This window comes from Vitis riparia, chromosome 1, assembly GCF_004353265.1.
Source record: "Vitis riparia cultivar Riparia Gloire de Montpellier isolate 1030 chromosome 1, EGFV_Vit.rip_1.0, whole genome shotgun sequence".
Classification (NCBI taxonomy): Eukaryota; Viridiplantae; Streptophyta; class Magnoliopsida; order Vitales; family Vitaceae; genus Vitis; species Vitis riparia.
This window is the reverse complement of record NC_048431.1, coordinates 22,453,542-22,478,240: the sequence shown is the minus strand read 5'-3', so window position 1 is coordinate 22,478,240 and position 24,699 is coordinate 22,453,542. Positions and strand designations below refer to the sequence as shown.

Here is a 24,699-nt window from a genome sequence, read left to right as displayed (position 1 = left end):
TTAGGTTTTATTGGTAAGGTTTTTAACAAGATAATTGTAGTAGTCCAAAATAATATTGTACTCTTTTTCCTTTACTAGGGTTTTTCCTATAGGGTTTTTTCCTAATAAGGTTTTAATGAGACATATTTTTATGATCATTTAAAGGGGAGTGTTATAAAATATGAGAATTTATTGGATTGTGAAAACTTATGGATGATCACCCATATTGATATAAATCTCTTCTTGAATCTCTATAAAATGAGGGAACTTGCTAATGAAATACAATTTTACTTTTATTTGAGCATTTTTATTTATTCTCTATTTTCTTTCTTTTTCTCATTATTTTATTTTATAATATTTTTATATAAGAAAATCTCTTAAACAAAAAATATATATTTTATCTTATCTCTTTAAAAATAAATTTAAAAAAATTTTAAAATTTGAGGTAATGAATTTTTTCTTGATACCTCAATCTTTTTGAATAGTTTTTAAAATCCTTACATTTTCAATATAAAATTCTAAAAATTTTTATAACTTATATAAATGTCTATACTATTTTTTTAATTTTAATTTTTTTAATTTTAAAAAGAGAAAATATGAAATATATTGAAATGAACTTTCAATAAAGAAAAAAACTTGAGGTTTTCTAAAGCACATGTGATTTTTTTTTTTTTTAAATTAGCATTACAAAAATTATAAAAAAAGTGATTTAAGTCTTTTGAAATCTAAGAGTGTGTTTATGTAAGAAATTACATATTTATCTGGTGCCCCCGTTCTACTCTTGTTGTTCTGCGGTTGATGACGTGTGCTCAAATGATTGGGCAGAGAGTAAGAAATGAAACAACTCAAAGAGCCCGTTTGGCAACCGGTTTCAAGAACAGTTTTTTATTTTCTAAAAAAAAAATTTTAAAAATACGTTTAGTACTATAAACTATTTTCTATTTTTTTTATTCTCATAATATAAAAAATACAATGTTTTTAGATAATATCTTTTAATTATTTTTAATTATTTTTAATTATTTTTTTAAATATGTTTTAAAAAATAATTATACAAATATATATAATGATTAAAACTAAAATTGTAGATATAGAAATTATTTTTAAAATATATTTAAAAATAGATTAAAAATATTTTAAAATTTTAAATAAAATTTTATTTTATAAAATATTATAAAATAATTTTTAAAAATTGTTCTTAAAAATTATTTTTCAAAATTATTTTTAAAAACACTTATCAAATAAATAATTTGTTTTCCCCAAATTCACTTGAAGACTTTTATTAAATGACATAGTTGTTCTTATACCACAGCACTTTAAAAAACACTTTTGAAAATCTGGAAAAACACTTGGTGTTTTTTTTTTTGTTTTTTGTTGAAAACAATTTAGTTTTATAATTTAGGTTATTTGTTTTTCTATTTTTTCATGACTTATTATAAACTTTTTACTAAATAGAAAAAATCAAAATATGTAGCTTTTTCTAAATAGAAAAAATAACATATTGATTTTTTTTACTTTTTAATACTTAATAAAAATAAAATACTATAAAAATAAACAACCTAATATTTAATATTATTAAATATTAAACATTAAGATTCTATTTAAAATTAAATAAAAAAACAAACACCACATTAAAGTGATTTTTAGAGAATCATTGGCAGGTGTTTTTAAAAAAAAAACACTTCAAAATTTTGAAATATTCCAAAAATACCCCCGAGTGATTCCCGATATTTTCCTTCCCTTTCACTCGTACCTCTCTCCGTCATTCTCCTCTTCCATCGCTCTCCATCGGAGACTACACAGTAGGAAAGACGCTCCACTTTCATTCGACATCGTTGATCGGATCGAAGGTAACCCTCTGTTCTTTTGTTATTTTTCTTTTCCTTTTTTTTTTTAATGTCTGATTGTCTTGAAATGTTAGTTAGGGTTTTGGGTTTTAGGATTGTTTGGTTAGGAGGAAAGTATGAGAAAGCATTTCCAACTGTCTGAGATATATTTCTTCTCTATTTTCTCTCTTGATCTAGTTTTCTCAAGGTACGTCAAGTTGGTTTTTTTTTGAGGAAAGGATGAGAAGATTAGGAATATTTGGAATATTTTCCTTCCATTTTCTCTTTTGGTGTTTTGGTTGCAGAAAAAATTAGGGATCCTTGTCTGGTCATTTGTTTGATCATATGCAACTCATAATTTTGCTTTATAGCTTCTGATTCAGGGTACATGTCGAGATCATTTGCTTTTGCTGTGAGTTTTGAATTCTAGGGTTTCTCTTTGAACATCTGTGGAACTATTGCCATTTTGGATTACAGCTCACATTGAAATTTTTGTTAGATTAACAGTCTTTGTTAGTTGGGAATGTTTTCTTGTATAAAAACATATTTAGTTTTGATACGGAGAAAATATGGAAAAAAAAAAAAGTAATTAAAATTTTGAATTGACGATGATTTGGGGAATACAGGAAGGAGAGATGCCTCTCAGTGCGACGGTGGTTGGGGCCGTGTTGGGACTCTCGGTCCAGTTGCACTCCAATGCTCTTCGGAAACTCCCTCTCATGAGGCGTGAGTTGTCTTCAACTCTTTAATTATTTTATTTGATTTGATTCTATTTTATTTTACAAAATTTGTTTTTGATTTCAGATCCGTGGGAGCACGTGTTGGCGATTGGAATTGGGGCTGTTTTTGGGAATCAGTTGGTCAAATGGGAGGCTAAGGTTGAAGAAGATCTCGATAAGTTGCTCGAAAAGGCCAAAGCCGCCAATGAGCGCCGTTATATTGGTACTCTTTCTATCTTCTATGCTGCTAATCTCTATTCTTCTTATTTTCTCACTCCTTCGGCTTTAGCTAAAGATTGATTAAGCCATATCCTATGCTACTTCTGGTTTTCTCTTTTATTATTTATTGACTTGAATCCTGATCCAAACATTTATCTGATTTGGGGCCTTTTTCTTTTTTTCTCAAATTTCCTTTTTCTCTTCATCTAAAACCGGGAATCTACTAGTTTGATGAAACTTTGTATATGTTGTTAAGATTAGACTCTCCTAAAAAACTTTTATTTGAATGGAATAATGTGCATTGTATTGGTAATTTTTAAACTTCCTTACTGAAATTTATACTCCAACTGCAATCGGAATCATCCTGTTGATAAGTTGCCTTAGCAGTAAAATAAGAATGCAGAGGGAAAAGAATATGGGTTTGGAACCTTAATTTATGTTATTATAATTTGTTATGTAGCTTTCCCCCAACATTGTCGATCAAAATCTTGAAAGACTTCAATTCCATAGCGAACCAGCAACTACCACCTTCCTTGCTCCTCATGGAGAGAATTTTCTCAAAATGTTCATGGACAAGCACTACTTTAGAGGTTTTTCTTTTGTAATAGGAGAAATTGTTTTGAGGTTTTCTTATAAGAATAGAAATCTTTGTAGAGAGAGGATTATTTATTGGACAAGGAATCACTTTTGGGGCTAGTTTGGTATTATTGTTGCTTTTAAGAAAATAACTTTTAGTTGTGTTGAAAGAAAAATCAGTTGAGACAAAGTTATAATATCAAAAGTGCAATGAGTCTCAAAAATATTATTTAAGTGTTTAATAAACTAGATTATTAAATTATTGTAAACATGTGTAATGACCAAAATAGGGATATTTATATTAGAAACTTAAACAATATTTAAAAACAAATTTTTAATGTTTTTAATTAAATAATTAAATCAACATTTATTATTTTGACATAAAATTAACATTTAATGGAATAAATCATTGTATTATTTAAAACCAATTCTTAGTATATATATTTTTTAAATACTCTTATTTTGTTATTTTTAATGGAATTGAAGAATATATTTATACGAATGATTTTATTTTTTTATTTTTACCAGTTCACAATGAGCTGTATAAAATATAAATCCCAAAAGGTAAGGTTTTGGAGTATAAAAGGATGAAAGAACAAAAAAGGTGCAAAGAAATCATGAAAAGATATTGTTTGAAGATATAATAAGTATTTTAAAATAAAAAATCCAGATTCTTGGAAAATTACTTTTCAAAAGTTACTTTTTACATATTTCTCAAAACTTATTGCCAAAGTGAGTCAGATTATTATTTTTAGTTTACCAAACAAATTAGTTGAAAAAATTCATTACAAAAGTGATTATGAATGGTCTAAAATCAATCCTGGATGCAACCTGTGAACCTATATATATATATTTTAGGTCTTTAAGAGAAAAATCATAAGGTGAGATAGATATGAGAAACAGAAGGGATACATCATAAAGTATGGAAACATGGATTCATTTCATGGCTTGAATGAGGGTGGAAACATTGATTTGTTTCATGACTCATGAGGAGCATAGAAGCCTACATATGTTTTATTCAGGTTTTAGGTTAGGTATAGGTATAGGTATAAAAGCAAAGTTCAATTTTTGTATTGTTTATATAACCATTCATTTGGTTTATAATGGAATCCTCATATCAATGGATCACCCATGGAAGTACATCTTGTTCAAACCATGTAAATATGGAGTCTCTTGTGTAGTTTGTGATTGATCTTTACTTTAAACTTGCATAGTATGAAAGCTTCCACTAGCGCACAAGTTGTATCAAAGCTAGGTTGAAGAAGATCTAGAGCCAAAGTTGGGGAAGATCCAAAGCAAACATTTGTTGAATTCAAGTTCAAGGTGAAGACCATAAAGCCAAGGTGACAATGTGCAGAAAAAATTGGTCAAAAATTGATTTAGGCTTTTACAAGCCTTGGTTGACAATTCGTCATAGGTCCAAAGTCTATGTCAATGCTAGGGTTAATGCATGCAAAATTTCTCAAATGAGTGCACATAGACTAGTCACAAAGAAACCATAGTAGGTTTAAATCCTTTTTTTTTTAAAAAAAAAAAAAAAACAAAAAAACAAAAAAACTTTCATTAAGATACAAGATCTTCCACCTTGTCTTCTAGAAGCTCCATATCCTTGGCTTGATTTGCATTTTAGGTACCACTCTGATCTTTTGAACTTATATTGACTTAAAGAAAATTTTATTAAATGACAACCTCTATGTTTTGTTAGCATCAAAATGCAGTTTTAAGCAGCCTTGGGCTAATTGGGAGCAGTGTTTATTGAGGCTTATGCCTTGAGGCTCGCTTTAAGGCTATGCAAATTAGCCTTGAGGTTATAGCTTCAATAGAGGGTAATCAAAGCTTAAGCCTCACTTGATTGAGACTTATAGCCTTGAGCTTATAGCCTCGAGGCTATAAGCTCAAGGCCCTCAAATAATCAAAAGGTTTTAATGAGTTTGAGGCCTTTATCAACTTTTTGTATACATTTGTTAGGAGGTTTAAGCCTCGATATTTATTGGTTGTAGTGACTTGTGCTTTTACAGTATTATGATATAGATTTATAAGTTTTTTCTTGAATCCAAGATTAGGGTTAAACCTTTTAGAAAATAAGGGCTTAATTGACTACTAATTAATCCTTCAAATGAAAATGAAAGGAAGAGATTGGGAAGGGGAAATAAAAGAATTGTTGGTCACTGTACTGATCGAGTTTATGTATAATCACTGATTCAGTATCTTATTATTGATGGATAAAGGAAAAAAGATCACTATAATTAATGGATAAAGAAGACAAATGGATTAACATTAACATTAACATTGATGGAGAGGATAATAGAACAATTGGATATAATTATAATTCATTAGAGGATCCTACTAGTGATAGTGATGGTAGTTTTGAAGATAATTTGATAAATGCATGAGAGATAGTTGGATCTTAGAAGAGACAAAAAAAAAAAAAAAAACTAAATTAGAAGCTATTGAAAATGACATACAATTAATTTGATTATTATACATTTTATGGTTTTCTTATTATTTAATTTTCATGTGATTTTATCAGTATTTTTTTATTTCAAGATTTTTTTCTTTTTATTGTTATTAAAGTTGAGGCTTAAGCCTTGTTCTGCCTTGAGGATTACGCTTCACCTCATTTGGGTGAAACGCCTCAAGACCGACTTTAGACTTTTAAAAACATTGATTGGGAGAAAAGAGAGGGAGAGCTGATGGACAAAGCATTTGATTTTCTTTTCTTCAGCTCTTAAGAAAAAATGAACTTTGGTTTGGGAGCTAACCTTTTTCCTCATGCCCATGCCAGAGAGGAGAGGGAAGAAGAGAGGGAGTTTTTTTTTTTTTTTTTTCCATGGGAGTCTAAGAGACAGTGAAGAAAAATACTGTCTGCTTCTTCAGAGAGAGGAAGAGCTCTTGAGAAAAACATTTGGTTTGCTAACCCAATATATGCTCATGCCAGGTGGGAGGGAGGGCTCTCCCACGGGGAAAGAATATTTAGCCTGATTTCCTTTATTTATTTATTTTTTGGCTGAGAGAGTACCTGAGAAAAAACATTTGAGTCACTTTTCTAATTTTTTTGTTTATGCAAATTGAAAGAGATAGTGAAAACAAAAACTTAAGAGAAGTGGCTCAAATGTTTTTTCTCAGGTATTCTCTCAGCCAAAAATAAATAAATCTTCCATTGAAGGGGAAAAAAAGCACCTGACCTGCTTCTTTGTACATGTGAGACGGGAAGGGAGAAAACTTAGGGTAGTGTGGATTAGTCTCTCTTCTATTGGGAAAAGACACTTGGCCTGCTTTCTTTCTTAAGTTTTTGGGTGTGGAATCCACTTCTCTTTTGTTGAGAAAGAAACACTTGGTGTCCTTTCTTCATTTTCTGGGTCCACTCAATAAGGGCTTCATACAAAATTGCTGAAGGTTATGCTATCAGTCCACCCCTCCAAACTCCTTTTTGAAGCAAATAAAGAGAAAAAGTGGGAAAAAGAAAATTTTGGCACTTATGCAAAATTGCTTGAGGTTAGATCTGCTTCCAGTTCACCCATCTTACAACTGGTTCACAGCAGCTGGAGATGATTCAGAAATCCCCCCCCTCCTCTTTTTTTTTCATGGAAATAAGTAGAAAGAGGGAGAAGAGGGAAGTAAGACATGTTGAATCCACCTATCCTCTGTTGAGAAAAAACACTTGGTACCCTTTTATATCTGATGCATACCTGCATTGACATGCACCTTTCTTGGGTTTACTTTTTGCCAGAATTTTGGTTGTTGTTTCCCAAGAGAAAATTACGGAAACCAACCTTTTTTTTTTTTTTTTTTTCAAACTTCCCAATGTTCCTCATGAACTTTACCATGTTTCTTAAAATTAAAATAGTAAATAAAATACTTTGTATTATAGTTTGCAAGTGGTTGTGACAGTGTATTATATCATTATTTTAGTTGCTGTTCTTTCCTTATTGTTTTTTTGACTTTCAATTGCAGATGCTGACGAAGATTAGCAGTCAGGTTGGCTAGGACTATAAGATATTTTCCAATGGCGGTAAGCTTGTAAAAAATGTGGCTTTCAAACCAGTTCTTGTGGGTGGTCCTGGACGCACTTATTTGCTTTTATTTCTTGTTGCTCTTTTTTGGTAAGGCTGTTGGCACTTCTCTGCAATCTGGCAGCTTGTTGAAGTGCAGTTATGATGACATTTTGGCGAATGTAAGACTGCGAGTGATAATTTGAATTAATTAATAATTTTAATGGCTGCAAAACTATTTCAACCAACAGCCTTATTATGGGGTATGCCATGCAAGGTGTTTATATAACTTTTGTCAGGCTCTAGGTTTTGAAGCTTTTAAGGTTGGGGTGAGGCTTCGGTCAGTTTGAGATGGAACCTATCGAAACCTTTTGGCTATGTTTGGTTCCCGGAAAATTTGAGGGAAAATGCGAGGGAAAGAAAATACAAAAGAAAAGTAGGAGGAAAGAAAAAGTGAAGGAAAATAAAAAAATAGATTAAAAATTGATAAATTATTTTTTTTGTTACTTCAAACTTATTTTATTTATTTTAACTCATCAATATAAAGATTAAATAATTTAAAAATACATAAGTTTTTAATTAGTTTTAATTATATTTGATTTTTTTTTATATTTTTCATAGGACAACCAAACATGAGAAAATCATTTTCCTTAACATTTTTTTTCTTTCCTTTGTACTTTCCGGGAATCAAACATAGCCTTTGTCTTCATGAGACGAGTACCGGTTTGCTGTATTGGATATAATCATTCTGGTCTGCGCTAGTTTTACATGCATGATGCTTAAATTGATACCACAAAAGATTTTATGAATTTATGATAAGCTTATTACTGACCTGAATTGTGAGCCCCTATTTTTTATATGCTTTTCTGTAAGTTTATTTTATTTTATTTATTTATTTATCTATATATATATATGTAAAAATTCAATTATATATAACTCTTTGTTTCTTTTTTTCATATTTTCATGATAAATAAAACATACAAGAAAATCATTTTTCTAACTATATATATTTAAATATATAGCATTTCATCTCGAATTCTAATGTTATTTCTCATCACTTTCATCACATTTTTCCACTCCATCTCCCGTGGATGCACTGTAGCTGCGTCATTGAACAATATGTCTGAGAACAAATCAGCATAAAATGGAATGAGGTTGGGAGCCCGCTGTAGCTGGTTCATTGAACGACATGGCTGAGAACAAATCAGCATAAAATTGGAATGAGGTTGGGAGGGGAGTTTGTTTGTCTTTATACGGTTTGATCATCCCAACGCTCCATTCAGCTACACAAGCAAGTATGGAAGAGTCAATGGGGGTTCTTATAGCAGTCCACCATTCTATTTCTATTGTTGGACAAATGGACTAGGGAATCGCAAACTCGGCGAGAAGACGGCCTTTCTGCTGGGGTAGTTTTTGTGCATTGCGGTGCGATCTCAAGCACTCCGAATGCTGCGCATTCTTCATCTGGTAGAATTGGCTTCAATGCTGAATCAATCAACTCCGTTCGGCTCGATTCTCCCATTTCAATGTGCGACTCAACCCACCTCACCATTTTATCCTTCCCAAAAATTTCGTCTGTTGGCATCTTTCCACTCACTAGCTCAACCAGCACGATACCCATACTATAAACATCACTCTTCTCCGTTGCCTTCAATGAATAATCATATTCTGATAGCATTCAATTGTTTTTTTGTTAGTGTTGGTAATAGCCTAATAAATAGAATCACTCGACAAGACAAAAATCAATACTAATATAAATTAAGCAGAAATTAGTTCACTTGACATACCTGGAGCAATATAACCGTAAGACCCAGCGAACCATGAGTTTGAGTCGGTGTTGAAGGAGTTGTGATTCTCAACCAGAGTCTTTGCCAGCTCAAAATCCCCCAAATGTGCCTCCATATTAGAGTCAAGCAACACATTGCTGGACTTGATGTCCCTGTGAATGATCCTGGGGACACAGTCATGGTGGAGATACTCCACTCCCTTAGCTAATCCCGCTGCAGTCCTTAACCTCGCCTCCCAGTCAAGGCTCTTCCTTTTCTTGCTACTCACTGATTCTGGGTGCAGCCAATCCCATAAGCTTCCATTCTCCATGTACTCGTATACCAACAGATTAAAGCCTGCTTCTTTGTTGACACAACAACCCAGCAACTTTGCTAGGTGCCTATGCCTAACCCTTTCCAGGGTCCTAATTTCTCTTTCAAAGCTTTTATTCAGCAGGAGATGATCTTTCCTCAGTATCTTCTTCACTGCCACTGTTTCTTCACTGGATAACTCAGCCTTGTAGATCGTTCCAGACCCTCCTGAGCCAATTATAAAATTGTCACTCAGATTGTTTGTAGCTTGCATAATGTCTCCCCATTTGAAATCTCGCTTCCCAGCAGTGTTGGGTAGGAGTGGTCTTCGGTGTACTATGGAAGAACTGGAAGAGTAAACACACTTCACTTCGTTAAGGGACTCCCGCTTGCCTTTAAGAAACAGGGCAACTCCAATCATCAGTAGAACAATTGCAGCAATGGTTGAAAATGCTGATATTATCACCACAGATGATAACTTTAGGCCTGAGTTATGATGACTGGATTCCTCACTGTTGCAGCGGCCGAGAGGCCCTCCACAAAGACGCAGGTTTCCCATGAACGTCTCTGCTGGCCAGTGCAAGAATTCCTTGTCCAATTTGCCCTCAAGGTTGTTATAGGAGAAGTTAAGCTTGCCCAAGCTACTCATCGCACCCACTTGGAATAGGATTTCACCGACGAGTTGATTGTGAGATAGATCAAGCGCCTCCAGTTTGGACAGTGTTCCAATAGAAGGTGGGATTTCCCCAGTAAGATTGTTGTAACTGAGGTCTAAAACACTTTGAAGATTCTGGAGTTCTCTAAGCTCAATAGGTATTTCACCATTAAAGCTGTTTCTTGAGAGACGAAGTTCATAAAGCTTGCTTAAGTTACCTATGGCAGGAGGAATTGGTCCATAAAATTGGTTTTGGTTGAGGTTGAGAACATTAAGGGATGCAAGATTACCGGTTTCCAGAGGCAGAGTCCCATTAAGGAGATTGTTATCAAGTGAAAGAACCAGCAGATTGGAGCACTTAAATAGTTCGTGAGGAAGGGGCCCAGAAAATAAATTGAAGGAGAGTTTGAGCTCTCCTAAATTGGGCAAACTTCCAAGCCAGGATGGGATTGGCCCAGAAAGAAAGTTGTTATTGAGATCAATATGGGTCAGTTTCTTGCACAATGAAAGCTCAGCTGGTACTGATCCAGTGAGCGAATTGCCTGAGAAATCCACAAGTGAAAGTTGGTAGATTTCTCCCAGGGTCCTGAGGATCGCCCCTGTGAAATGGTTGATCCCTAGCCGAAGCCTTTGAAGAGAAGGTGAAAATCCCAACTCTCTTGGAATCTGGCCATCAAATGCGTTGTTTGTGACATCAAAAGAAAGAAGAAAGGAATGAGAGCTACACAATGCAGCAATGCTACCATAGCAATTTACTAAATTAGATTGAACTTACGAAATTTAGTTGTGAAGGCAGTGATGAATGGTGGAGTCTCCCGAAGCACGTGAACAATATCACCGCGTGCTTGAAAGATTCCATCAAGCTAAGGTAACTCGAACAATGTGTGTAGCCAGTTCCAACTTCAGTAAATTAATTTATGAATTCTGAACTTAGGCTTGAAGCTTTCATGTGCATGTCAGCTGATTATGCAGTTCATGACAGCTTTCTATTGAATGTGACAACATTGTACCTGTTCTTGCAGCAATCACATTTCGGACATGATTCAGCATTTGAGGCGGATTAGCATATAGATCATTCATGGCAAAGTTGTCTTGATTACAACTGTAGGTGACCCTATTTTGCATCTACTAGATAACTTATATGACACTAGCATTAGTGTCCCTTTATTCTTTCCTTTTTCCTCTGGTCCAAAGGCAACCATAAACTCTACCTCCCACCCCAGTGAAGATAGAATTCAGTCGCAAGTCTCTAGGGGAGATGTCTACAGCCACTCCCCTGAGACTTTCAATGTTAGGCTAGTGATCACCTTCTTGATCCCTGTGTTCTGGCCCCTCTAATCTTGACACTTTTTTCCTCCACGCATGAGTTTTCATTTGGTGTTGGAAGGTTGAAGCCCTCATACCTCTATATCAAGTGAATCAATAATAATTTGTAGTATCTCAAAAACGAAGTCGAGGACTAAGCACATGATCCCTCTAATAAAGTATGATTCTGTGCAAGTCGTGTGATTTTAATGACTTGATGATGACTAGTTCTGTTGTCATGAAGGTATACAGACTTCATGAATGTTCTTCTTACTTGTAGAAAGTCTCTTCTATAGGTCAGGACTACGGTTCAAGTTTTATTTGTTAGGTTCTCACTACACATCGCTTAAGTAAAAAGACTCGAGCTGTTTGATCTCCTCCTAATTAAAATATCAGAGCAGACTTAAAGTTCTGCTCTGTGTAAGGAGTTTTAACCATCTATTTTGGATATTCTTCTGTCAGAACTTTCAGAAATTAAATACTAAATTCATTTAATAAAATATCATCTTTGTACACTTACTACTATATAGAACCCATTGCATGGCAGCTCATCTTTTCTTTGCACCAACATTGCATGCTTTTATCTGTCCAGTAGAAGTAAAAAATCCTAATGAATGTGTTACATTAAAAGTCTAGTGCATGCTCTTATTGTTATTTAGAAAACCCGACAAACCGAAATTGCTTCAATTCATCAGGCAGTAAGAAAGATAATATGACTTGATCCTAATGACTTTTCATTCATAGTAGTTATTGCCAGAAGGCGACTTATTATCTTGATCCTAATATCTTATAAATTATTTTTATAAGATATTACAAACTTATTTAATTTATCTTAAGTTTTGAATATAAAAATTACATAATTTGAAAATATATAAGTTTGTAACTAGTTTTTAACTACATTTGATTTTCAATTTTTAACCAAAAAAATTATTTTTCTTAACTTTTTTCTTTTTTTGAAAATTGGTTTCATGTAACAAGAGAAAGATGTGTTTATGAAATAAGGATTAGGTGGAACAAAATTGACTGTGTGAAAGAGTCATGGAAACACTTGTTTTTCTCCATATTTTGGACCTTAGCTCCATAAAATAATATGTTACTACTGAGACATTGAAGAATTGAAATTTTAAATTAAAACACTATGAATGGTATAAAGTGGCTAAACATATCCAGACCAATAAGCTAAAACAAGTTATTACTTAATGTCAAAGTTTAAACTATTAAATATATATATATATATATATTAAGTAATGGGTTAGCCATATATGTAAGTCACCTTACTTGAACCAAAAAATATTGTTGGAGAGGGCTAAGCAGGCTAAAATAATTTTTAAAAAATAAAGTCTTTTTATAAACAAATCACTTTGATTCAAATATTTATATTACGTTTCTAACACTCTTTACCCATTTTAATGGGTCACGAACAATTTTAAAGTACCAAAAAGTATCATATTGAGAGCTCGTTAAGTAGTGATTTTAGGATGCATTTCTAATATTTTTAACAATTGAATGATAAAAGTGTTAAAAAAACTAGAAATGTTTCCTAAAATTATTATCAAACACACTAAATTTTTGTAATCTATTGAATTTTTATCTTAATTCTATAATTCATATAGGAATCAATATTTTAATCATATTTCATATGTAAATTTTTATCATATTTTAGATACATCCCATGTTTCATGTTGTGTGACATTCTACCTAACCTCTAAAGTACAAGGTATCATATCAATCCATATTTATTTTATTTATTTATTTTAATAAATAAGGGGTTTCAAGAGATAAATATTTTAATAAATAGATATCTATTAATAATTGTTATGCATAAAAGTTCAAATCTATACTATTGAATATGTATGTTAAGATTTAAATCGAGAAATAAGGGTACAAATAAATAACATCATGACTATGAATAAATGAGATTAGATGGGTAGTAAAAACTCTACACTTAGTCATTTCAAGCCTAAAGATTAAGGTTATGTTTAGTTCTCGAAAAGTACTAAGTGTGGGTCCCATGTTTGCCTAGACAAAAAACTCTTTTGTATAGAAATTAAATGGGAGCATTGTTGTTAGAATGACATTCATATTTATTACATAAGCGATAAATGCAGTGAATTGTTACATCAGAAGTAATCATGAGCATAAATGTTTGACTTCAATACCAAAAGCTACTACTTATAAAACTGATTATTAACATTTAAAGCATTAAAAACGTTACAACTCTATCAAAATAAAAGCCAACTAGACAACAAAACAAAAAGTTCTTTAAAAAAACTATCATTCGTCTTTTCTATAAATTAACTTAAGCTTTAGAGGAGAGTGTCCAATAAAGCCATTCAGACACACCTTATTATAGGTACACTCGTCGTTTGTTTGAAGGAATCTAGTCAGAGAAGACATTGTTGGTTGTGTACTAACATTAAGGAAAGAAAAAAATGTTTAAAAAAACAATTTTCTCATGTTTAATTTTATTATAAAAAATGTGAAAGAAAGTAAAATATAAATAAAATTATTAATAGATTTATATATTTTTAAATTATTATCTTTATATAAAAGAATTAAATAAATAAAATAAAATAAAATATAAATATTACATAATAATAATTTATTAATTTTAAATTTATTTTTCATTTTTCTTAATTTTTTTTCTTCTACTTTTTCTTTTTATTTTCTTCTCCAAACTTTATCTGACCAAACATACCCTAGAGATTAAGGAATGAAGATTAAAGTAGCAAAAGTTGCTTTTGCGTGCCCATTATGCTACTAACTGATAAATAGTCTTTCGACAAGAAGCTCATGATTCTGGAAAGAGCAGCACATGGGGTGATTGCCACGTGTCGAACAAATATGGCAAGCTTGGGATTTGATTTTGCGGTCGGTCTCTATCAGCGAGCCATCCGTTAGTCAGTTGTTTGAAGCCATGGACAACGTGGAGCTCTTACAGCTCGCCATCCGCCGGCTCGCCGATGAAAAGAAAAATGGCCGAGCCTCCGTCGCCGACGATGATCTCCTCTCCAGATTGATTTTTCAGGTCTTGTCCATTCAAATCTCATTGTGTTTTCACGATTTCTAGCCCATTGTTCATATTAGACTTGATTTTCTCTTCATCTTTTTGCTGGAATTTTTTATATGGAGTTACAATTTCCATCATATGTACAAAGTGATAGGGAATTGAATCCGTGTAGACTGTAGAGTTCATTGTTTTTCTCAACCATATTGGATCATTGTTGTTGCCTTCGTATGAGACACTGTTTGGAAAGGAAGAAATTTAGAGAATAGAGAAACATAATTTGAAAAAGAAAAAATATCAAATCTAGTGTCTGGAAATTTCAAATGATTGAGTAAATATTTTTTGAAGCTTGAATTTTGGGGGTTGTGAGATAGCATAAAAGGAGGGAATACCATCAATTGACGGTCTCTTAGGTAGATTTTTGGATTTCAGTTTTGATTTCTAGTTTTTCCAAAAGGTGGTAAGGCCTATATCACTCAGTTCTTGGATTCAATATCTGTTGTTTGTCCTTTGAGTTGATTTAATGACTTCATTGTTCCAGTATACAGTTTGTTTATCTGGCCTAATTGTTTCCCTTAATATTTCTTGCAAATTGTGTGAAGAAACAGTTAAACCCATGCCTTAAACAGAGGATTCTATGTGTTCCAAGATTAATTTCTAGGGTTTAATCCTCTGGATTACCTGGTGTTGGTTGTGGATAGCGCCAGTTAGCACCTGAGGTTTGGGTCCCATGAAGAGTCCAAAGGGCTCAGCCATGGAAGGTTCCTCAGTTTAATTCATAGGGTTTGGATGGAATTCACCAGTTGAGAGATTGAAGAACAGTTTTTAGAACTCGGAAAATTCATATCTCATTATATATATAAAGGGGAATTTGCAACTGAGCTAACATGACATTCAACTGATAACTAGTTATCAGGAGTTTAATTTGTACATTTTGTTTGGAAAGGAAAATTGATGGGCATATGGATTCAACCTATTAAGTGATGAAAATCTTTGAGTTGAGCTACCATTAGTTGGGATTTGAATCTATGGTCTGAAACTTCATTCTAAGACATAATATATTGTGTGGCCTCGCATTCAGTCACTATTTTGCTCCAAATTTTGGTGTTTGGGTAGAATTTGACTCACATATGGAAGTATGCAGCTGCCATTACGATCAATAGTACACTAATGCTGCAGCCCATGGGAGCTTATAAAATGCCCAACCGAGCTTCCCCACCAAAACTCTAGATGTTACTTAGCAGTACCACCATGACCGCTGCCATTGCCTCTATTTTTGAGATCCACAAGAACCACTCCCTCTACCATCACCTCCAGCTCTTCACCTGCAGCCATCATTGGTGACCTCCTGTAGGGCTGTCACCCTACTCCATTCCCAAATTGGCTAATTCGTCTACTTTTTCTATATTTAGCTAGCCCAGAACAGAAAAGGCAAGGATGTATGTGCATTGCTTTTGAAGGCTTTAGTAGTAACACTGAAGTTTCATAATTCCAAAAAGAAATAACTTTTGTGGGATTGTTCATTTCTGTGAATAGTTGGAATCACTGAGAGAGGATGGTGCAATCAAACAACCCAAATCATCTGTTGAACCGAACGAGCTACATTCGCCTGCTGTTGGTGAAATGGAGGTGAAGAGTATGGCTACGAATGAGGTGGATGCTGGTAGTGCTGAAATAGGAACTGAAGAAATCATCAAAGAGCTAAAGAAGGTGGAGAGGCAGAATTCCATAACTCACTGGCTTCTTTCGACCATGATTGTCCTCATTCTTGGCTGGCAATTGTCGGAGTTCTCCCTCATTTTGAAAGTTAAAGAAGGATTAAACCATCCATTTAGATCCTTTGGGAATTTGGTTATAGGGTTGCTAAAAGGCCCAGCTAACAATGGCCAGGATGCTGAAAAACAATCCTCATCGACAAAGAAACCCCAGATTGAAACACCTCCACTCCCTCTCAGAATTCCAGAGCTCCCCCATGTGGATTTGCCAGTACTGGGGTTGAATGGTGAGGGAGACTAAACCAGTCTCTGCCTTTGATATCCACAAAAACAAAGACGAGAGGAACAAGTTATTGATCCTACCAAACGTATTCATGTTTTATGTTTCCTCATCCAATGTTGTTCATTTCCTTTTTCTGTCCCATGTTGTGAAGAACAGAGTATGCAATATTTTCCAGGTGATTGTAAATTATTTTTTTGTTATTAATTCATATTGATTATTGTCCATTAAAATAACGCGCAAGTTGGTTCTGCTTTCTTCTTAGATCGTCTGAGAGGGTATGAAATGGAGAATCAGAGATCAAAGATTTGTTTGATAATTATTTTCAATAACAGTTTTTTATTCTCTAGAAAAAATAAATAAATAAAAAATATGTTTGGCAATTAGAAAACTGTTTTTTGTTTTTAAAAATAGAAAATAGGGTGTTTAAAAAAATATTTTTTTAATTATTTTAAGTTGCTTTTACTTATTTTTAAATAAAATGTTTAAAAATAAAGCACTAAATATAAAAATTATTTTTAAAACATATTTAAAAAATTAAAAACATTTTTAGTTTCCAACAATTTTTGAAAATTGTTCCAAAAAACTGGTTTTTAGAACTGTTTTTGAAAACAGTAACCAAACACAACCCAATTTATTTGGTGATGACCCATTTTCTACTCTAAAGGGACGAAACACTCTACAACAAAAGGGAAGGCTATTTACCATTTGGACTCCTTTTATACACATATTCTTGATGACTTAATATCCCCTCTTTTGGACACTGGATTTTAACTTTCTATATGTATAAACCATCACAAGGATTAAAGGTCGGTCCAAGAAGGTGGACCATGGTGCATAAGAGGGCTCATTGCATAGGTAGAATGTGATGATTAAGTGGGTATTTAGTAAATAAATTTAATAATTTAATATCACTTAATAATTTAGTTTAAATCATTAAGTAATTATTTCTGATTAAATAATTTAATATTATAATTTAAAGTTAAAAATAATTTTTAAATATAAAATTGAAGTAATTAACATATTCTTAATCTTAAACATCATTTACTTACTTTCAATATGGGTATTTAATTGATAAATTTATTAGTTAAAATAAATAAGGAAAAATATAAATTAAAACTAACAAGAATAAATATATCGATTTAGTAATTTAAAAATATTTAAATCAATTTTATCAAATAATCTTAATACTTACAAAAAAAAATATTAAGTTATATGTTTTATGTTTTTAAAATTAAAATATGGTAAACATTTATATAAAATATCAAAAATTTTAAATATTTTCATTGAAAATGTAATGGTTTTAAAAACTGTCTAAAAAATCTAAGATATAAAAAATGTTTTACTACCTCTATTTTTTAAAGAAAATTTAAATAATTTTTAAAAATATAAGATAGATTAATACTTTTTATATAAAGTTATATTTTTTTATATAAAATTTATTGCAATGTTCTACTTTATGCACATTAAATTATAAGCTTTAAATTAACATCTTATAAATAATATAATATAAAATCAACTAAAATGATTAAGAATATATTTGATAGTGATTTTGGGGAATGTTTCTAACATTTTTAATACTTGAAAAATAAATATTTTCAAGTGTTATAAAAGCTAAAAACACTTTTAAGAATTATTATCAAACACGCTCTAAAAGCCACAATGCTTCTTAAAAATATTTCTAGTCCTAAAAACACTTAGTGTTTTTGAGGTAAAAAGAAAAGAAGGTATTAGGCAATATTTTAAAAAACTTTTTTGAAAATATAGTTAAACACTTAAAATGATTTTTAAAAAAACACATAGGAGTTTTGTAAGTGTTTGATGTTTCTCTAAAAAAACATTTTAAAGATTTTTAAATATTCCTAAAATACCCTCAAGTGTTTCTCGATACCCTCCCTTTCCCTTTCTATTGTCTTCCTCGTTCCCTCTCCAATCAAGTGGAGACTCACAATTTGATAGGGCAGAAATATAATAGAGGATAAAGATTAACATTTGACTTTTTTAATTTTAGATAAATACAATTTAAGAAGACTATTGATTATTGATAACTACCACCCATCATTCCATGATAAAAAAAAACTATTATTATTTTTAATGTAATATATAATCAAATAATTTGTTTTATTTTTGTTATTAATCCATTTAAACAAAATATTTTTCAACACTTCTTTGTAATCATAAAAATTATTATTTTTTAGTTTTTTTAACAATATAAAAATTTATATATTTTAATGAAAATAAACACTATTGAAAAGTGTTTTTGATAAGAGTCAAGTATGTTCATCTCCGATCTCCACCAATAGCCATCACTAAAATTATCTATCGCTGTCATAGGGCACACCATAACCACCTCATATACTTCTGCACGCAAACACCAACACCAACACCAACACCAACAACCTCACAACCACAAGCCCAAAAACCGAAAAGGGGAAGTAGCCTTCACCAAAAAGTCAGATAAATCATAAATAGAATTATTTGACAGCCTTTAAAGAAAGGAATGTGGTGAATTTGGCGTAGTCTTATTCAAAAAATAGTAAACCTCAGACATCTTCCCTAGTTCCAGGCTTCCAGCATATTATTCAGAGCCAGCTTGCCTAATTGCATTTCATATGGAGATCCAATTTCAATTTTCCGTTTCAAGATTTCCACTCAATCTTGAGTGATTTCAAAAAAGAGAAAAAAAAGAAAAAAAAAAGAAAAAAAAAGCCAAATGATTGATAAAGCAAGAGACAAATGTAGGCTTTGGGGAAAATCCATTCTTATTAGTACAACTTAGTAACCTAGCCAGATCTTCAAAGTCTCTGTCCATAACTCTTTAAACATGCGGGGTGCTAAACAATATGCATTAAAAGAGTTCTCAAACATGAGATGTAAGTCTTTAAATCTTACAGAGACGCTGTTGACTGAAGTTTTCAAATCTCCAACACCCAATTCATTGATTGAAACCGAAAAAACAGGTATCTAAGAAAGCATCTTTCATCAATCCGTCCAACCACAACAAAGTAAATCTCTGAATCATGGAAATAGAAAATAAAGACAATTAATATTTAAACATAACCAACCAAGAAAAAAAATCCCCACTTCTCATTCAAAAGTTCTGGATCTGAAAAAACATAATCAAACTGAATTTAGCCCTGGACTTCTGGCCCCATTGCTGCTCCTCCCCTTGTGGGTAACTGACTGACATTCTTTTCTTCATGCATAATTCAAGCGGAATATGTCATTCAACACATAAAAGCTTCCCTGTGGTGTTGGCATCAGATGGAACATCTAAAAGAACAAAAAAACAAGACAAGAAAATAGCATAAGAAAAGCAGAATGATGAAGCCAAAACCAAACCCAGGCAGTTGATAACTTCTGCATCAGACAGTTGAAACCATGAATAAAAAAATGAAGCACATAAAGCACATATAAGTCAGCCTATAATGGAAGGGGATGACTAAAATCAAATCACTGCCCCATGCCATTTACATGAGAAGGACATGGCACTTGATTTCCATACACCTCCAACAAGAAAACTCAGAAACATATTCAGATGCTAAATATGCAAGTTCCCTTCCCAGTTACTGGATAGCAGATCAATTCGCAAGAGCACATACCCTTTTCAGTTATTCAAATTGAATAGTTAGTGAGCTAGCAGGAAACCAGGGAAACAGAAATTCCAAGATGAAAGCTAAATGCTGAACTATTGAAAGCACCAACATCTGATAATACATACAGTAAACAGCATGACGTGCTTCAACCACATAGAAATGATTTGTCATTTACTCAGGATGCACTTTTTTTTAAAGTGGAGCTTCTCTTAAGTAGGCATCTCTTCCATTTGAAATCTGATAACTTGATGATATATTAAGTACACCTTGTTTTTATTATTGGTGAATTCCTTTGTCTTCAGTTCTAGAATGTTTTACTGGTTTTGTTGTTGTAATTACTACCATTTTGATAGGCAATAAAACGGGCATGAAACAATACAACCAAACAACAATAGGCACCAAACCACAATGCCACAAAAGATAATTACAAGAAACAATAGGCAACAATGATTTTGGTTTTGGTATTATCACAGAACATGAGGAACTAGAGCAGGAAGAAATGATATGCAACCTAAAGCAAGAATAAAAGGAAAAGATTCAAAAGAAACTTCAAATTTCAAGGATCAAGGTCTTGTTGGAATTGACTTCTACAAAGCCAAAAGCCTTATTTTTAAGCCCAATAAGAACTTCTATGCCGTCTATTTGGCTGATTTTGTTCAAAGAGCTTATGACTTTAAAAAGAGCTTGATATGGAAATCAAGAAAATGTTGCTTCTTGTAGAAACTTTATTTTGGTTTATGCAAGTAATGCTTTTATGATTAATAAAACCTTTATAATACCAATGTTACCCTTTAAAAAATTGTGACTTTTGTTTCAATTTCAGCCTTCCAGCTAAGGCCAAAAACAGGAAGTTATCCCAAACGAGGCCTAAAGATTGAAGAACATAGAACTTCTCTTGAGAAAAGTAAACCAAAAGAAATGTAGAGATATCCAAGGGAACAAAGGAAATGTCCTTTTCAAACTTGCAAGAGATTCCTTCATCAAAGAACTCAGCACAAAACTGAGCACTCGAACAGGCAAACATCTTATCAAATAGACATGGTACTGGACATTTCCAGATATTTTCTGAAAAAATACAAAAAAAAATGTTATATCAACTCCTCCCATGCATTATGAAATACCATTGTTAAAAAGAATAATCATGAACATGTATTATAAAAAACACCACCACTATCAGCATGCATAACTAACTTTAGTAACAGACTTGGCAGAAATCGATGGCTTTTCCTTGCAGTCTCAAAAAATGCAAAAATGGGCAAGATATTGAGTTGATACATTTGAAATAAAAAAAATGTGAAGCTGATAAACATGCGTGAGGAACTTCAAACACTGCATTGCTAATTCACTTGACAATATCCAGGATCCCACAAAAGGTTATATTGCTCTCCCCCATCACAAGCAACAGTGTGAATCCAACCATTTTAGGGTGTCTCCATGTTACAAGCTTACATGTTTCACTTGCCTAAGACAATGTGAGGGGAAAAAGAGAGGAAAAAAATTGCAAGGGACAAATAAAAAGGATTGATTGATATTCAATAATTTATTCAAGAACTTATGGCTCTAATTCGTCTAAATTATACAGCAACAAAAATGGACTTTCAATTGTTTTGTCTGTGAGCTTATGACCAATCTTTTTTGGCATTCCAAAACCTACATAAACTACTCTAGTTATATCCCAATCAAATCAAAATGCTCCTAAGTACAAAATTTAATGCACAAGCAAGCAAGCATAAAAAATAAACATTATATTGTATCTCTCCACAAACGGAATCTTATAAAAGATGAAAACACAGATTAAATGAGAAATATCAAGCTCATCATTCACAAGTTTATAGCTCATATAATTTTCATCACACAGTAAACTTTCTATTCTCATTTGGAACCTACCAGATTGTAATGCAGCATTATTTCAATTTTAGTAAATGACAATCATGAAACCAATTCACTTGACAAGAACCCCTTTGTACTATTCAATGCACCTGCCAAATGTGTCAACAGTATTTGATTTTCTGATCATGGGTGATGTTCACGAAATTAAAGTCGACAGTTTTATAAATAGTTCAACACCTTCTCCATAATTGGGACCGTACTTATGAGTAACAACATGAAAAGCTTATAAAGAATCAAATAATCATCACAACGTCGAGATTCTGAAATGCAATCACAAAGAATAGATTCTGATTTGAATAAAAAAAGAAATTGTTTAATTCAAGAATGAAAAAGATCTGAATCGAGACAAGAAAAGGCACAAATAGAAAACCCTAGATCTACCAGAGACAAGGAAAGGATCAAACAGTGGACAGACTAACAACGCAGGCACATCAGCAAAATAAAAATACCAAAACGATCGAAACATCAAAACCTCAAAAAACCATATTAATACACAATCCGATTCAAAACCCTAGCTGTGAGAAGATCATGGAATAAACCCTCACCAAAACCCTAAATTCCCGTTTTTTAAATCACCGCGCCAATCACAATTCTCCACAACACGAATCCACACTCCTCCACGCATTAGAAAAAGAACACTTCGAATCACACCAAAAATCCTCAGATCGCACATCATCAGATCGATTCAACCACCAATCGAAACAAAAATGAAACGCATCCAGAAAGCATCGGAATAAACAGCGTTACCTGGCTGAACTTGAGGGCGTGCTGTTCGCCGGCGAGCTGGAGGTTGCCGGAGACGAAGACGAGCATACCACCGGCGGGCCCGGAAGGCTGGCAATCGACGGTGGTGATGCTGTGCTGGCACTGCTGGAAGGGAAGACTGGTGAGCTTGGCGACGATGTTAGGTGACCCTTGGATCTTCTGACCTTCGAAAGTCAACATCGATGACTCCTGATATAAGTTAGCGAGGTTGGCACGATTGGCATCGAAGGTGGAGTAGTAGTGCTCCACGAAGGCCTTTGCTACGGCGTCTGGATCCATCCGCACCTGATTCTCTCTCTCTCTCTCTCTCTCTTCTCCTTTCGACTTAAGAGTCACGCGAGAGAGAGCCTGTGGAGGGACGAAGAAGAAGAGGGAACGATTTTTATAGTGTCAAGGAAATATAATCCTACCAGGGTTGGGTTACGTTTCCCTGTGCGCTTCCCTATATATACTCTTTATAGACCCCACCTACTATCTATAGTTCCCCCTGGCGTATAGACTACGCCCCACTGGTGAGAGAGAAATTAGGAAAGTTTTGTTAAATTTCAATATTTCTTTATTTACTATTTATTATTAAAAATGCGGCACAAGGATTCAATTTTCTTTGGGCTCTAAATTATAATTTTTAATAAATTTATTAATTAAGTTTCCATTTTGATATATACTTTTTAATTTTAAAATTAAAAAATAATAGTAACTTTTATATAAAATATAATAACTTTTTTTATTATTTTAAAAATAAAAAATAAGAAATATACCCACATAGATATTAAATATATATTTTCTATTTTTATTTTTATTTTTAAAAATAATAGTAATTTCTATATAAAATCTAAAAAAATTTATAGACTTATAATAAAAATATAATATTTAAAAAAAATCATTAAAAAAATTAGTTTTACCTCAAATTTTAAAATTTTAAAAATTTAAAAAGTAATTATTAATTACATAAGATAAGTTTATATATTTTAAATTTTTACATAGAAGTGTTTATTTTTAAAATAAAAAACAAAGAGTATATCTAGATGAAACCTAAATTAAGTTAAATTTAAATTAAGACATGTCTTGAGACTTAACACATTTAGGCTATCTTTGGTTCAAAAAATTGAAGTACTCAAACAATTTCACTATGTCGAAATTTGTTTAAGATTGGGAATCCATCCTTCGTTGAAAATATAAAGCATAAAACATGGGCTCCAAAAAGCAGACTTCTAGGGTGGGTTCCTAAAACCCATCGCAATTATATATTTTATAATAGATTAAGAGATCGTTTTAAATTTTTTAACACTTAATAAAATTTATCATTTAAGTATTAAAAAATCTTAAAATATTTTTTAAAATTACTATCAAACACACTCTAAATATATATATTTGACAGTAATTTTACTAACTATTTTTAACATTCATAATATTTGAAATATAGATATTTTTAAGTGTTAAAAAAACATCAAATACTTTATAAAATCATTGTCAAACACACTTTAAAATTCCAATGTACCATTTTGTTTTTATTTTTTAAAAAAAGATTAATAATAAATAAAATGAATGAAAACTACTTTAAAAAAATTTGAAAAATTGGTATTAAGCCATCAAGTTGCTCCACTAACACATGATCCTTCAAATGTAAAGCTCGTATTAAGTACAATTGGTTCTTAAGCTTTACTCAACCTTTATAATTTCTCAAAAGTAATACTTGCTTAAATCCTTCTCCCTTAAGAGTATATTTGAACTAAATAGTTAAAGTGTTAAAGGAGTATGATATATATATATTGAACTCAAATCTTGTAAGTTAAGTTTTTAGAAAAATTGATAGAGTTTGATTTTGTAAAAGGTCATGATTCGATTCGAGTTGTCTCTTATGAATCTAAATTTTATTTATCTCTCCACAAAGGTATAGACAATGTCGTAAATAAATTCTAAAAATTGGGCACCTAATTAGTTACAATAAATATTTTTAGTCTCAATTGTTAAGTCTCTTAGGTCCCAGTAATTATTTTCAAAAACAATTTTGAAAAACAGTCTTTGAGTACCATTTTTAAAAATAGTTTTATAATTTTTTGTATTAAAAAAGTCTATTTGTGAATCTGAAATATTTTTAAC

The 24,699-nt window shown here is 32.0% G+C and overlaps 4 protein-coding genes across 4 annotated transcripts in view; 3 read left to right on the top strand and 1 right to left on the bottom strand.

The window, feature by feature from the left end:
• Positions 1-11,715, top strand: part of LOC117922807 (calmodulin-binding transcription activator 4) — a 33,545-nt gene extending 21,830 nt beyond the window's left edge. Inside the window, exons 13-14 of the mRNA XM_034841030.1 lie at positions 10,847-10,909; positions 11,064-11,715. Coding sequence (XP_034696921.1) covers positions 10,847-10,909; positions 11,064-11,105 — 105 coding nt within the window. The 3' untranslated portion in view covers positions 11,106-11,715. The remainder of the gene's footprint in view (positions 1-10,846; positions 10,910-11,063) is intronic.
• LOC117922857 lies at positions 1,721-7,574 on the top strand. Its single transcript, XM_034841045.1, has 4 exons — positions 1,721-1,826; positions 2,429-2,528; positions 2,607-2,744; positions 7,271-7,574. Exons 2-4 carry the CDS (start codon positions 2,438-2,440, stop codon positions 7,285-7,287), a joined length of 246 nt encoding a protein of 81 aa, XP_034696936.1. The 5' UTR covers positions 1,721-1,826; positions 2,429-2,437; the 3' UTR covers positions 7,288-7,574.
• A 2,461-nt stretch (positions 11,716-14,176) lies between the features above and the next one.
• On the top strand, positions 14,177-16,581 carry LOC117911365. The gene is made up of 2 exons (XM_034825714.1): positions 14,177-14,374; positions 15,890-16,581. The coding sequence occupies exons 1-2, from the start codon at positions 14,264-14,266 to the stop codon at positions 16,367-16,369; spliced, it is 591 nt and encodes a 196-aa protein (XP_034681605.1). The 5' UTR covers positions 14,177-14,263; the 3' UTR covers positions 16,370-16,581.
• Positions 16,582-19,248: 2,667 nt separating this feature from the next.
• On the bottom strand, positions 19,249-22,988 carry LOC117921811 (nuclear transport factor 2B). The gene is made up of 2 exons (XM_034839771.1): positions 22,582-22,988; positions 19,249-19,621 (listed from the first exon to the last, which is right to left on the bottom strand). The coding sequence occupies exons 1-2, from the start codon at positions 22,876-22,878 to the stop codon at positions 19,547-19,549; spliced, it is 372 nt and encodes a 123-aa protein (XP_034695662.1). The 5' UTR covers positions 22,879-22,988; the 3' UTR covers positions 19,249-19,546.
• Between the last annotated feature and the right edge of the window lie 1,711 nt (positions 22,989-24,699).

Coding starts and splice junctions, on each gene's coding strand:
- LOC117922857 (XM_034841045.1), top strand. CDS start 2,438: ATGCCTCTCAGTGCGACGGTGGTTGGGGCCGTGTTGGGACTCTCGGTC. Junction 2,529..2,606: donor GAAACTCCCTCTCATGAGGC/GTGAGTTGTCTT, acceptor TTTTGATTTCAG/ATCCGTGGGAGCACGTGTTG.
- LOC117911365 (XM_034825714.1), top strand. CDS start 14,264: ATGGACAACGTGGAGCTCTTACAGCTCGCCATCCGCCGGCTCGCCGAT. Junction 14,375..15,889: donor TCTCCAGATTGATTTTTCAG/GTCTTGTCCATT, acceptor TTCTGTGAATAG/TTGGAATCACTGAGAGAGGA.
- LOC117921811 (XM_034839771.1), bottom strand. CDS start 22,878: ATGGATCCAGACGCCGTAGCAAAGGCCTTCGTGGAGCACTACTACTCC. Junction 19,622..22,581: donor ACGCCCTCAAGTTCAGCCAG/GTAACGCTGTTT, acceptor TTGTTCTTTTAG/ATGTTCCATCTGATGCCAAC.